The sequence below is a fragment of the Balaenoptera ricei genome, chromosome 16 (assembly GCF_028023285.1).
Source record: "Balaenoptera ricei isolate mBalRic1 chromosome 16, mBalRic1.hap2, whole genome shotgun sequence".
Lineage (NCBI taxonomy): Eukaryota > Metazoa > Chordata > Mammalia > Artiodactyla > Balaenopteridae > Balaenoptera > Balaenoptera ricei.
The window spans coordinates 29,198,265-29,211,404 of record NC_082654.1 but is presented as its reverse complement, the minus strand read 5'-3'; the positions used below and the strand labels follow the sequence as shown (position 1 = coordinate 29,211,404).

At 40.2% G+C, this 13,140-nt stretch overlaps 1 protein-coding gene and 1 pseudogene across 7 annotated transcripts in view; one reads left to right on the top strand and one right to left on the bottom strand.

Annotated features, from left to right (window-relative positions):
- ENTPD7 (ectonucleoside triphosphate diphosphohydrolase 7) overlaps positions 1-13,140 on the top strand; it is an 89,606-nt gene that overhangs the window by 54,527 nt on the left and 21,939 nt on the right. For 5 of the 7 annotated variants that reach the window (XR_009498049.1, XR_009498053.1, XR_009498048.1 and 2 more), the window contains 5 exons: positions 539-705; positions 2,791-3,115; positions 5,425-5,510; positions 7,209-7,370; positions 8,876-9,741. Coding sequence is in view for 1 of the 7 variants with exons in the window: in XM_059900518.1 (XP_059756501.1) it covers positions 539-705; positions 2,791-3,115; positions 5,425-5,510; positions 7,209-7,370; positions 8,876-9,107 (972 nt within the window). In the remaining 6 variants the exon portion in view is untranslated. Of the gene's footprint in view, positions 1-538; positions 706-2,790; positions 3,116-5,424; positions 5,511-7,208; positions 7,371-8,875; positions 13,026-13,140 lie in introns of those variants that run through there. The other 2 variants (XR_009498052.1, XM_059900518.1) reach the window with 2 other exon arrangements.
- LOC132350811 (receptor-binding cancer antigen expressed on SiSo cells-like) lies at positions 1,729-2,312 on the bottom strand (annotated as a pseudogene).

Genomic DNA, 13,140 nt, shown 5'->3' with positions numbered 1-13,140 from the left:
AATATGACTAATTCAACCTCTGTACCTGAAGTCAAAAAAAAACCCAGAGGTACAATAAAATTGAACTTTTCTAATCCTCAAATCTGTCACAGGGAATATTAAGGCATCTTGAATAGTTTTAGAAAATGCCATAGAATAGATCTCATGATGATCTCTCAAATTCCTTAAATTTATTTTTGTCAAAGGATTTTTTTTTTTTTTCTTTTTGGGTGAAGTAGAAAAGGATAGCAAAGGGAGACACAGCAGGCTTCTGCCTCAAAAAACTATGTGTCTCCGGATTTTTTTTTTTTGATTATAAAAATAGTACATTCCCATTTTGGAGAATTGGAAAATCAGAAAAGTTATTTAGTCTCTGATTTGTTCCTTTTTGTGTAGTCTTGTCATTTTACGTCTTTGTTTAAAATAATGCTGTGAGGATGAAAGAATGCTATAAGACGTTTTAAAGAGTAGTCATAGCAGATGAAATCTAGTGTATTAGCAATGTCATACCTTTCTAGAAGTCAACCAAAAGTAAAGTTCCCGTTACATCATATTACAGGAAGAAGCTGCGAAGATATTGCTGGCCGAGTTCAACCTGGGCTGTGATGTGCAACACACTGAACATGTGTATAGGGTTTATGTCACAACCTTTCTGGGATTCGGGGGCAACTTTGCCCGGCAGCGCTATGAAGACCTTGTGATGAATGAAACTCTTAACAAGAACAGGTATGTTTGACATGGGATCTGTGATTCTGAAATAGAATGTTGTTAGGCTGCAGATATTAGGAAAAAATGGTTACATCCTACTAGATAGATACGTCCTTGCTTCCTCCTTTCTGACCACCCCTGCCAACGGGGTAGCATCTTTTAGAGACCCTCTATTAGTAGTCCCACTTGATCTGCTTGAGAGTGCCTTCTAATCTTTGTTATTAGGACTCAAAAATGTACAGTGGCTTATTGTGGTGACCTCTTGCTGTGCCCATCTTCAGACATGGTATCACAGGATAAGTGAGATCAGTTAAGTCACCAATTTAAATTGTGCAGTGTAATGTAGTTCCTGGAAGTTCATTCTATCAATACATGGAAGTGCGCAGGACATGTTTGCTGAATTACAGTAGACCTGCATCTTACGTGGGACTTAAGGTTCCATAGTGTGCATAAAAGATTAAAAGCATCTTAATCAAGATTAGCCTTTAAAATATTCTCTTTAAGTCCAGAATAGACATTTTTTCCTCCAGCATTGGACAGGCCACTGATTCTTCATTTGTGTACCAGATGAAGTATTTAGACCATAATGTACAAATAGTTGTGGGTTTTTTAGCATGTAAAATTATTTTTATCATTATGCACATTAAAGGAAAGCATAATAGAGAGCAGAGTTCTTTTCCACCATAAAACTGTTTCCCCCCATTTGTTTAGCTGGAAACAGTGGCTTGAAGAGCTACTGGTTTATCCCATTTGTAATAATTTCTCTACAGTAATCAATTGTCTTATATTGGGAGCATGTTACAGAAAATATTGTCTCATAAGTCTTTTTTGTTTTTCTGTGTCTAAACTCCTAAGAGTTCAAGGTGCTTTGGGAGAATCCTGTTATCTGGATGACTGATGAATGCATTAAAACCAAGCAGTGTGTTTGTATTCTGAAAATACTCTTAAATCCATACAAATGTTGCTTGTATGGAGTTCAGATCACTCCTGCTGACACTATGGCATCTGAAGAACGATTACTATGAAAGTTTCACACCAACTTTAGCCACTGTGCTTCCTTTTCCATTTCCTTCCTTTGTTGTCCTGCTGCTCTTTTATCTCTGTATCATGTTTTTTGCTGCCTCGGGAGAGGCTGCATCATCTTCTTCTCATGCATTGGTATTTTTTTTACCATGTATCTAAGTTACCTAGTTCAGAAGACTGATTACTCATCTTGCGTATCTGCTAATCTATAGAGAAACCTGTGCTTCCTGGGATGTTAAAACTTAATGTTTCTCTCTTTTTAATAATTTTCTGAGTTTTCCTTATAGGTGGTGTCACATCTTTAAAGTAGGTTCCACTTGTTCCAAAGCATTTTGTTGTGTTGCCACATTCCCATTCCCTCCTTCAGTCTTTACACTTGTGGGTGCATCTTCATCCCAAGAAGTCCACTCTTCAACATTTGTCTTAGGAACTGATGAGTAATTAACTGTAGTTGGCCAAGTTATTTGGTCTCTACTTAATTTCCGTCTTTGGCCAGATCTGCATATTAATCTCTTTAGGAATGAGAATACTGTTGCTAGACAAGTACAGACTTTAATTAACCAGAGCTGTGTGATGGCCATGGTGGGAATCAAAACCTGCCCCTCCCCTCCCCCTCAGAGCTGGGCATGTACTCGGTCACTTTTGCCACCCATCACCACTGCACCACTGCCATGGTCCCTGCCTCAGGACACTCCTCAGCCCTTCCCACTTCACCTCCTCCCAATTGTTTTTTTAAACATTAGAACTGCGCTCAGCATGGTGAGATCTTTTCACTTTTAAGAGGCAAATGGGAATGAAGACCAGAGGGAGAACAGCAGATTCACATCTCCAATTTCACTATACATTGGGAAATATACATGTTGACTAAAAGGTTGAACGAAATTAATCACTGCCATATTTCTTTCTTTTTCTAAATTAAATTTGCATAATTTAAATGTTCATGTGACACAACTACGTGGTAACACTCCATCCCTGTTTTTAGGGGTGTCATGTAGAAGAATAACAAGACGTCTGGGAAGCATCTTAGAGGAGGCTGAGTACAGTAGTGATGTGTTTTGTTTGTTTTTGTCATCGTGACAGGTTGCTGGGCCAGAAGACAGGTCTGAGTCCCGACAATCCATTTCTAGATCCCTGCCTGCCTGTGGGACTCACGGATGTGGTGGAAAGGAGCAGCCAGGTCCTTCATGTCCGAGGAAGAGGGGACTGGGTGGCTTGCGGGGCCATGCTGAGCCCCCTGTTGGCTCGCTCCAACACCAGCCAGGCCTCGCTGAATGGCATCTACCAGTCACCCATTGACTTCAACAACAGCGAGTTCTACGGTTTCTCCGAGTTCTTTTACTGTACAGAGGATGTGTTACGCATCGGTGGCCACTACCACGGGCCAACATTTGCCAAGGCTGCTCAGGTAAATTATTAATAATAAAGTGACTCATCCTGGCAGCAGCCATTTATTGGACGCCTAACTTTGTACCAGATGCCGTGAGAAGGGCTTTGCATGCATGATCTCACTGGATTCTTGGCAGGAGCCCTGTGAGCCCTCATTTTATAGATGAGGAGGTGGACTTAGAGAAGTTAAGGAACCTGCTGTGCTATACTGCCTTCTAATTAATTAAGCTTAGGTTTCCATGGGTGTCCTATTACCCAAATTATCACCCAGGTCTAATATTGTCATGGTGGTTAATGGTTTTTCCTCCAACTTTCCAATAGTCTTAATTAATGTTTGTGGCCAAAAGTGTCATCTCCAGGTATTTTTCCCTTTCTGGGTGTTCCCAGGTGTAATGTGCTTTTGGAGATGATGTCACACAGGTGGGCAAGTCCACTTTCATTTTCTTACCTTGAGTTTTAAGAGGCCAGGATGGTATAGGGTCACTTAGAATATTAAAAAGATGTTGCACTAAGACCCAGCGCAGCCAAATAAATAGATAAATAAATATTAAAAAAAAAAAGATGTTGCAAAAAGCAATGATAGTGCATTTAAATTGCAGAAGAAGTAAACATTCACTTAGAGCACATTTAGGACTTAAGCATCTTATAGGCTTAAAGCATTTGTTATTTGGACAGGTGAAAGTTTAGCTAGCTTTCTACAGTGTCTGCTTTAATTTGGATTCATCTCTTTTTAATTTTTGTATATCTGTCTCTTTTATCAGAAAAATTTATGGGGAGATCTGTCCTCTCTTATATTTTTTATTCTTTCCCTTCTGCTTTCTTAGAATTCTCTAAGGTTCGCTTGGTATAAGGCTTCCAAAGGGAATAATATCTGCAGTGTTTGTACTATTCTGTTCTCTAAAGGCAGTCCCTAAGAAATATTGAGGAAAACCTGGTTTGTATTTGCCCTTGCCTCTAGGAATACCCTCATATTCCCTTTCCTTTCCAGCATCCCCTAAGTGTCCATAGCCTGAATCTTTCTCTCATTTTAAAACTTTCTCAAATCCTATTCCCTTGAACATCAAAGGGCTCAAGTTATTACTTGCCCAAACTGCTAGTGGCTTAATATGTTTTCTTTCCTAGGTAAAAGATGATTTCGTTCGCCCTTTTTTTTTTTTTAACTTTGACTCAACTGTTATCGTCCCAGTGACACCTTCCTTGGCCATCCTATACAAAATTGCAGCCCTCCCCAATATTACCTATTTCCCTTTCCTGCTTTATTTTTCCCACGAGCACTTAACATAATCTAACCCACTCTGTGTACGTATGTGTATATGTATGTATGTATACATGTATATTTGGTTATTGTCTGTCCCCCACCACTAGAAATTAAGCTTCGTAAGGAACGAAATTTTTGTCTGTTTTATTCACTGCTGGATCCCCCTGGCACCTAGAATAGCACCTGCCACATAGTAGACACGCAGGAAATGTTAGTTTACTGAACAAACCAAAAGGAATGATTCCTTTGGTGAGAATTACAACACGGAGGCAGGCCAGTGATAGATCTTTTTTTTTTTTTATAAATTTATTTATTTTATTTATTTTATTTTTGGCTGCATTGGGTCTTCATTGCTGCAGGCGGGGTTTTTCTAGTTGCGGTGAGCGGGGGCTACTCTTCGTTGCGGTGCGCGGGCTTCTCACTGGGTGACTTCTCTTTGTTGCGGAGCACGGGCTCTAGGTGCGCAGGCTTCAGTTGTTGTGGCACACGGGCTCAGTAGTTGTGGTTCACGGGCTCTAGAGCGCAGGCTCAGTAGTTGTGGTGCATGGGCTTAGTTGCTCTGCAGCATGTGGGATCTTCCCGGACCAGGGCTTGAACCCGTGTTCCCTGCATTGGCAGGCGGAGTCTTAACCACTGTGCCACCAAGGAAGTCCCAGTGATAGATCTTTGACCATTTTCTGTTCCATCTGTTTGACCTACTCATGTCAGTCCTACGTAGGATAGAATGAAGCTCTGTTTGGCTTTTGATGTTGCTACTCCTGGTCCTAACCTTACCCATCTCTGAAGCCTAAGAGGCTCAGGAGCCATGTCAGGCGGGCTTTGTAGTGGATGTGGAGGCAATAGGAATAAAAAGGACTATTCCCAGGTCACTCAAGTCACTCAGTGGCCTGAGTTCAGGGACTTGCCTTGCCCAGGACCTGGCACTGTGTTTGGTGAATGAATATGCCATTTCTGTTTTCCTTTGTCAACTAATAGCCCACAAGTAACTTTAGAAATGGAACAGCTATGACTGTGGCAGTTACAGTTTGCCTCCCATTTCATGTTGCACCATTTCTCTGTGGTTGTTCCAGGATTACTGTGGCATGGCTTGGTCAGTACTCACTCAGAGATTCAAGAGTGGCCTCTTTTCATCACATGCAGATGAGCATCGACTCAAGTAAGTAACTTCCTTTTCTCCCTTAGATGTGGCCTTAAAATGTATGAACGGGACTTCCTTGGTGGTGCAGTGGTTAAGAATCTGCCTGCCAATGCAGGGGATGTGGGTTCGAGCCCTGGTCCGGGAAGATCCCACATGCCACGGAGCAACTAAGCCCGTGCGCCACAACTACTGAGCCTGTGCCCTAGAGCCTGTGAGCCACAACTACTGAGCCCGTGCACCACAACTACTGAAGCCCACGCACCCTAGAGCCTGCGCACCACAGCTACTGAGCCCACACACTGCAACTACTGAAGCCCAGGCACTCTAGGACCTGCATGTCGCAACTATTGAGCCCCCATGCTACAGCTACTGAAGCCTGTGTGCCTAGAGCCCATGCTCCACAACAAGAAAAGCCACCGCAATGAGAAGCCCAAGCACCGTGACAAAGAGTAGCCCCCGCTTGCCACAACTAGAGAAAGGCTGTGCGCAGCAATGAAGATGCAACGCAGCCAAAAAAATAAAATTAAATTAAATTTTAAAAAAAAGTGTATGAACAATGAATGAGAGTGAGCGAGTGATAGTACAGATTGGATTTTATGTTGAAGGAGAATTTGGTTATTTCAGATTTTGATTTTCTGAAGGGTAGAGGCCAAAATAGTGAGCTTATTTTAGTGAAGCCAAGGGAAACTGGTGGTTACCAAAAAGTGTTCTCTCCAAGTGGTTTTAAATCAAAAGTGGTGGTCTTTTTATTTTTAAATTTTTATTAAAATATCAAACATGCAGAAAAGTAGAAAGAACAGTAACAGAAACCCATGTGTAACTGTCACCCAGCTTCAACAAATATCAATATTTTGCCAGTTTGGTTCATCAGTCCTCCCATTTTGTAAATGTTTTAGTTAAAAAAATTTAAACATAAACAAAAATAGAACAGTATAATGAACTCCTGAATATCTGTCACCCAGCTTCTCTCCTAATAGCTGTCAACTTCCAGCCCTCTTGTTTCATCTGTTTTCCCACCCCACAATTCAGTCATTTTGAAGCAAATCCAAAACATCGTATTTGTAGATATTTCAGCATTCTCCCTGAAGATAAGGGCTATTAGAAAAAAAAAGAAAGAAAAAGAAAAGTAAAACATACTCATAATAGTGTTATTACATTGCATAGAGAGGTGTTCTTCACTTTTGCGGTAAACATTAACATAAAGGAGGCTCAGATTTGGCTCCACCTAGAGGTGAGGAAGGTGAAACGGGGAAAGAGAGGTCTTTTTGACATCTAGTGGGAATATGCAGAAAACATTCAAATTCTTTTTTTTTTCTTCTTTTTTTTTTTAAATTTATTTATTTTTATATTTGGCTGCATTGGGTTTTCGTTGCTGCGTGTGGGCTTTCTTTAGTTGTGGCGAGCGGGGGCTACTCTTCGTTGCGGTGCGCAGGCTTCTCATTGCGGTGGCTTCCCTTGTTGTGGAGCACAGGCTCTAGGAGTGCGGGCTTCAGTAGTTGTGGCACACAGGATCAGTAGTTGTGGCTTGCAGGCTCTAGAGCACAGGCTCAGTAGTTGTGGCGCACAGGCTTTGCTGCTCCGTGGCATGTGGGATCTTCCCGGACCAGGGCTCGAACCCACATCCTCTGCGTTGGCAGGCGGATTCTTAACCACTGCACCACCAGGGAAGTCCCTCTTTTTCTCTTTAAAAAAAATTAACTATTTTTTGTCACACAGATATCAGTGTTTTAAGTCAGCTTGGATGTACCAGGTTCTTCATGAAGGATTCCACTTTCCCTATGACTACCCAAATCTGCAGACAGCCCAGCTGGTCTATGACCGAGAGGTTCAGTGGACACTGGGAGCCATTTTGTATAAAACACGCTTCTTACCACTCAGGTAAAGTGGACTGACCAAGCTGGCATCTTGAGCTCAGAGGATGTTAGTTGGTGCCTCAGAATAGGTTTCTTAAGTAACCTCCCCCTCAAAAAAACAAAAAAAAAACCCACCTAAACTCCCCTTATTACTGCCACGTGAAACTACTATTACTTACCAGGCATGTTGAAACAGAAAGAAGTCTGAGAATTATTGGTCTGGAGTATGTTCTTCTTTGCAATTTCAGGAATTCAGTGGTTTTTTATGGCCATGCCGCGTGGCTTGTGGGATCTTAGTTCCCCGACCAGGGATTGAACCCACGCCCTCGGCAGTGAAACTGCCAAGTCCTAACCACTGGACCTCCAGGGAGTTCCCAGGAATTCAGTTTTGTTTCTCTACAACAAATCAGTCTTTAGAATTGAGCTCTTACTAACAACTTCTAAGATACTGACTGATGAACTAAAGTTACTCTGGAACTATCTCTATCTGACTAGAGGACTGGGATATGTTGTTCCTATGCAGCAATCTTTCCTAATGGGTAGAGTCACTCTAGAGATCATGTCATTGACTTGGAAGGCTTTTTGGTGGGCCAGAATTAGAACAAAGGACATGAGATGCTTTTAGGGGATGTCTTGCTCTTTTGTACCATAACATATTTGGGATAATTTTTAGGTGCTCTCTCCTCTGGACTATTTCAGATAAACTAAGATGAACTCTTAATCTTTGGTGCCTGTTTCTTTAAACTCAATACAGAAGCCAGGCCGGTGAGAGAAGTGGGGAAGTGAAGAGTATGTGCCCCAAACAAAAGGCTGATTACCGTCATGCAGAAGTGCTGTCCCAGCATCTGCCAGCTCTCCTTTGTCGAGAAGCCAGAAATACATATTTTATATGTGGTCTTTCTGTTTGGAGATTCACATTTTTAAAAAACACTGCAGGTCAAACAGAATGAAAATGGATCTGGTATCTGGACCATGAGAGAAGGGCTTCTGTTCTAGACAGATCACTGCACTTAGGTTTACATGTCTATTTTTTCTTCGGTTTACAATACAATTGATTAAGTGACAGCTTTCTCTAGATAAATCCTAAATCCTCAGGAAGCACAGCAACTTTTTTTTTTTAAAGATTTAGATATACTCTGATTTCTTGATTAGATTCAGGGGCCACCTTACTCTCATTAGCACCGTATTTACAAACTGTGTAGGCCAGGGTGGCATGGGGTCACTGTTAAGACTTATTTGACAGATGAACAGTCTTGCTTACTGTTCATTTTTTTGGCTTCTAATTTTGCCCGCAGATTCTAGAGGGGGTAGGCCTGTGAGGCTCCCTCTAGGCCGGGGAAAGGAAGGTACAGAAGGAATCGCACATACCAGCTCTGGGCCTGGGGACATGCTTCAGCTTTGCTTGCTCTGTGGAGCTGGTATTATAGCATGTTTACATGGATGGAGTAAATGGGTAAAACCACTGGGCCTTTTAAATCTGCATAAATATTTCTCTCCTAAACTAACATTTCTTTCCACCTTCTTCCTTAGGGATCTACGGCAGGAAGGTGCCCGACAGGCCCATGGTAGCTGGTTCCGTCTCTCCTTTGTGTACAACCACTATCTTTTCTTCGCCTGTATCCTGGTGGTGCTACTGGCCATCATCCTGTACCTTCTGCGGCTACGCCGAATTCACCACCGACAAAGTCGAGCCTCAACCCCATTGGACTTACTGTGGATCGAGGAGGTGGTGCCCATGATTGGGGTACAGGTTGGGCCATGAGGCTGGACAGGTTCTAGGGGAACTCAAGTATTCAGAATTGCTGCCCATTGAATTCCACCACTTTCTGGTACTGGCCTCAGATGCTGCTTTGCCTGACTTTGTGGATATTTGGCCTTGAAATTTCTACTTTAGTACCTACTTTAATTCATTCTCAATATCCAGGTCCTCTTCTCTGAGAGAAGCTGTAATTTAGTCTATGAAGAACTAAATGAGAGATTGGTGCTAACAAAGGGAACCAACTTTAGTCCAATTGAAGCATGCTTCTACTCCTTTATCTGAGTGATCTGGTGTGCTCCTGGGATCTAGACTTTTCTCCCCTTGCTTAAAGCTTGAAGTTTGGCATTGGGCACACTGGAAGTCTGGTTGAAACCAAACTTGGAGCATCTGATTCAAAGCCGAAGACATTCTAGCAAGTGCAGCAGCCCCTTCTTTCTCTGTAACAGAGATATCACTTATGTGGAGATCCACAGCCTTTAATAAGGATCCAAGATCTTTGCAGTTCAGCGGAACAGATAAGAATTTCCAGGCAACCAAAATAACACAGCTTCTTTGCTTACTCAACAAAGAAGCCATTGTGAGTGTGGTCCAAGATCCCTGACATACTGTTGCTGATGTTAATTTGTGATTTTAAAAGGTTAGAACCCTTTCTAAATGAATGGTCCATTGACGATTCTAACAATATGTTATCTGATGCCTGGTAAGACCAGGATAGAAAATTTTTCCATGTCTATGTGCCTCACAGGCTGTTTGGGCATTAATTTTTCTTTTTGAACCTTAAGTGTGCTTGTAGGGTTGGAGAAACTGTGATGGGAATTGGAGACCTAGATTTGTCTGCTTTCAGGTCACTGTCCTCTAGGCCTATTTTTATGAGTCCTTATGCGGAAAGATTAAAAAAAAAAGAGTTCCTTTATTTCACTTCTAAGATCAATATGTATTTTGGGAAGGGATGCATTTGGATTGTTTTTAAAGAAAGAAAGAACAGTATCAGGAGAGTGGACAAAGGCAATAAAATCCAAGCTCTTATTTATTAATGTTTTTCTGAGAAACAGAAGTTCTCTCAATTTGACTCTTGGAATATTTGAAAAGAAGCAAATCCCAAACTTTGGAATAAACAGGTAAATCTGTTAATAATCTACCTGGCAACTTTCAGAATATTTCTTAAGAGAGTTCTCAGTCATAAACAGCATTTCCATTAATGGGGAGAGAGGAAAAGCCATAGTAATTACATTTTTATCTCCTACCCTTCAGGAGCTTTGCTTTTTCTCTTCATTTAGCCTTCAAATTGCACAAGGGTTTCTTTTTCATCCCCGTGGAACCTTCTTTATACGTTAATAACCATTCCTCTATGTAGCCTTAAATGTCCTGCCCAAGAATATGCTCCCAGAGTTAAAACAGTTTTCTTTTTTGTCAGCTTTGAGTTCTAGGATTACATGAGTAGGGGAAAGGTCCTTGACTTTAAAGGGAAAAGAAAGTGGAATTCTTAAAAAATAAATTCCATACTGGGAGCAGAAAGGAATTAAGTGCTTCATAAAACCAAGAAAAATAAATCCAAATCCTCCTAGAAATAAACTGGGTTGAAAATCAGTATACTGACTCTTGGTTGGTAGGTGAAAAGATCATGAGTCTTGAATTGTTTTCAAATTAGATAAAAATGGTTCCAGCAAAGAGTCTTACAGGTTCCTTTGGAAGTACTTTTTACTTTTCATTAGGGCTTATGTCACAGCAGTTTCCTTTAATTTTTAAGATTTCTAAATTGCCTTGATTTTCTTTGACTTCATATCTTTGTACTGTGAGTGACCCCTTGCCATATGAATGCTGCTTATAAATAACGTCATAATATGTTTTGCTAGCCATTGCCTCCTCAGGTTAAGTCTTTTCCCCTCACCTTGGTTTCCAAATACTATTTTTGGTTTTCTTGTGTGATCTAGTCAAAGATCTCAAAAGCTGCCTAGTTGGCTAACAGTGATCACATTTGTATGCTCAGAATGAAACTGAAGCATGGAGGAGGTGGTGATTAGTCCAATCTAATTAGCTCAAAAGTTATTCTTCATCCTGGCTATGATAATAGCTACCGTTTGCAAAGCACTTATTGTGTACCAGATACATCTTTAAGAATTTTATGTATATTATTTGCTCATCATGATAACCTTTCAGATTATTGTGTTCTTTTTATAGTTGAGAAACTCAGGATACCTGTTTATCATTTTTTCCATATAAATGTATTTCTTAATTTATTTTAATTAGTCTTTGAATTTTTTTAGTGTTATATCCTTTTATTATTTTAATATTATAGGATCTAGGCTTGTCTACTGCAGTGAGTAAGGCATCTTAGAGTTCCATGGTATAAAAATAAGAAGGACGAATTTTTGTCATACCCCTCAGAAAAACTGAGTATTTGCTCTTGGTTCTGGTTCCTGAGCTTCTTCCATTGCTCCCAATTAAAAATTTTAAATCAAATCTCATTAGCTAGAAACAGAAGCCATTTATCCCTTGCTGAGGGCCAATTATATATATTACTTTCTCAAAATGAAATATTCTTACTTATAGAATCAGACAGTCTATCTTCCCTTTAACCCTGTTTTTGCCCTCAGTTTTTAAAGATTTCTATTTGCATTTCTGCATTTTGAGCGGTTCTCATGTGAAAATAATTATGATTTCATAAAATTCACATTCCACTGGTTCCTTTGAATCTTACCAAGCAGTCTTCCTTATAACAGCAGCAATGAACCTGAACTGTTTCAGTGCTTTAATTACTGAGATAGGTCACAAATGTCAAAGTCGAGACAGTGGCTTATAGGAGTGAGGCTTTATTATTCTTTATGTTGGCACAGCCTATCACTTTTCTCTGAATTCTTATGAGAACATAATAAAAATATGTATAATACCCAATTATTTGGCATTACATTCACTTAAGTTGCAGTTAATTCTAAGCCAAATTATACCATCTTTCTCTCTGTACCTTAGCTCCTTGAATTGATTTTCCTTGGTCTAGGAAATTTTAGGCACTTCCCCCAACCTTGTATTTATTCTTCTAATGTTATCCAAAGTATTCTGCCTCTGCTCTCCTCAGCCTAAGAGCTTTCTTTAACTTCAGAGGCCTTAGGCAGTGATTATTAAAATGTGGTTGAGTCTGCCATACACTTGCTAAGCTAGTCATTTTAGGCATTAACATTTATTATCACCTCCATATTTATATTTTTGAGATACAATAACTTCTCACTGGTATTATCTAGATGCCCCCTCACCCCTATTCTCAGAGTTTTGTGTTCTGCTTTTTGTCAGGGGTGAAAGACAAGTGGGTGGTGTGATTTAGGGCAAAGAACAGCAGGCTTCCAAACAGCAGATTTGGATTTTAGCCCTGGCTTTGTCATTAAGTAGCTCTGGTACCCCAGGCAAGTCACCTGCCCTCTCTGGTTCATTTCTCATCTATAAAACAAGATGGCTGGACAAGATGATCTGAGGCCAGTTCCAAAGGGAGAAAAACTGGCCTAAGGAACTAAAGGCAGAGAAGGTAGAGAAGTGATATAGTAGTTTCAGGAAGAGGATTGTGGCCTTTGGTTTAGAAGATCAGGCTGCCCAGAAGAACCAGTGTTCATTTCCTACTTTATCCATAGTCCCTGACGTTAAGGTTGGTGCGAATGGACTTTCCAAAAGCAATCATCATACATCAATTTCAGAAAATGAGATTTTTTTTTTATGCTACTGACAATTCTTATTTATTGAAATCAGCGCTTAAGAAACTCTACCTGTGAACACTTTGAAATCCCAGTTCAAATCACATTAAAATATTCCATGATTCATACTTTCAACCAAGATTGGTCTGTCTTTCCCAGTTTATCCCAACTGGTGAAGTTTTACAAAATAAACATCTTTAGCTTCCTAGAGTTACATTTTTACTTGTTTGACTTATTTGCTGATTTTTGTAATGTGCTTTATATGATAAAAAATTCTATGAAAGTGCTAGGACTATTGGTTAGAGATTACTTTTTTTTTGAATTTTATATTTATTTTTTTATATAGCATGTTCTTATTA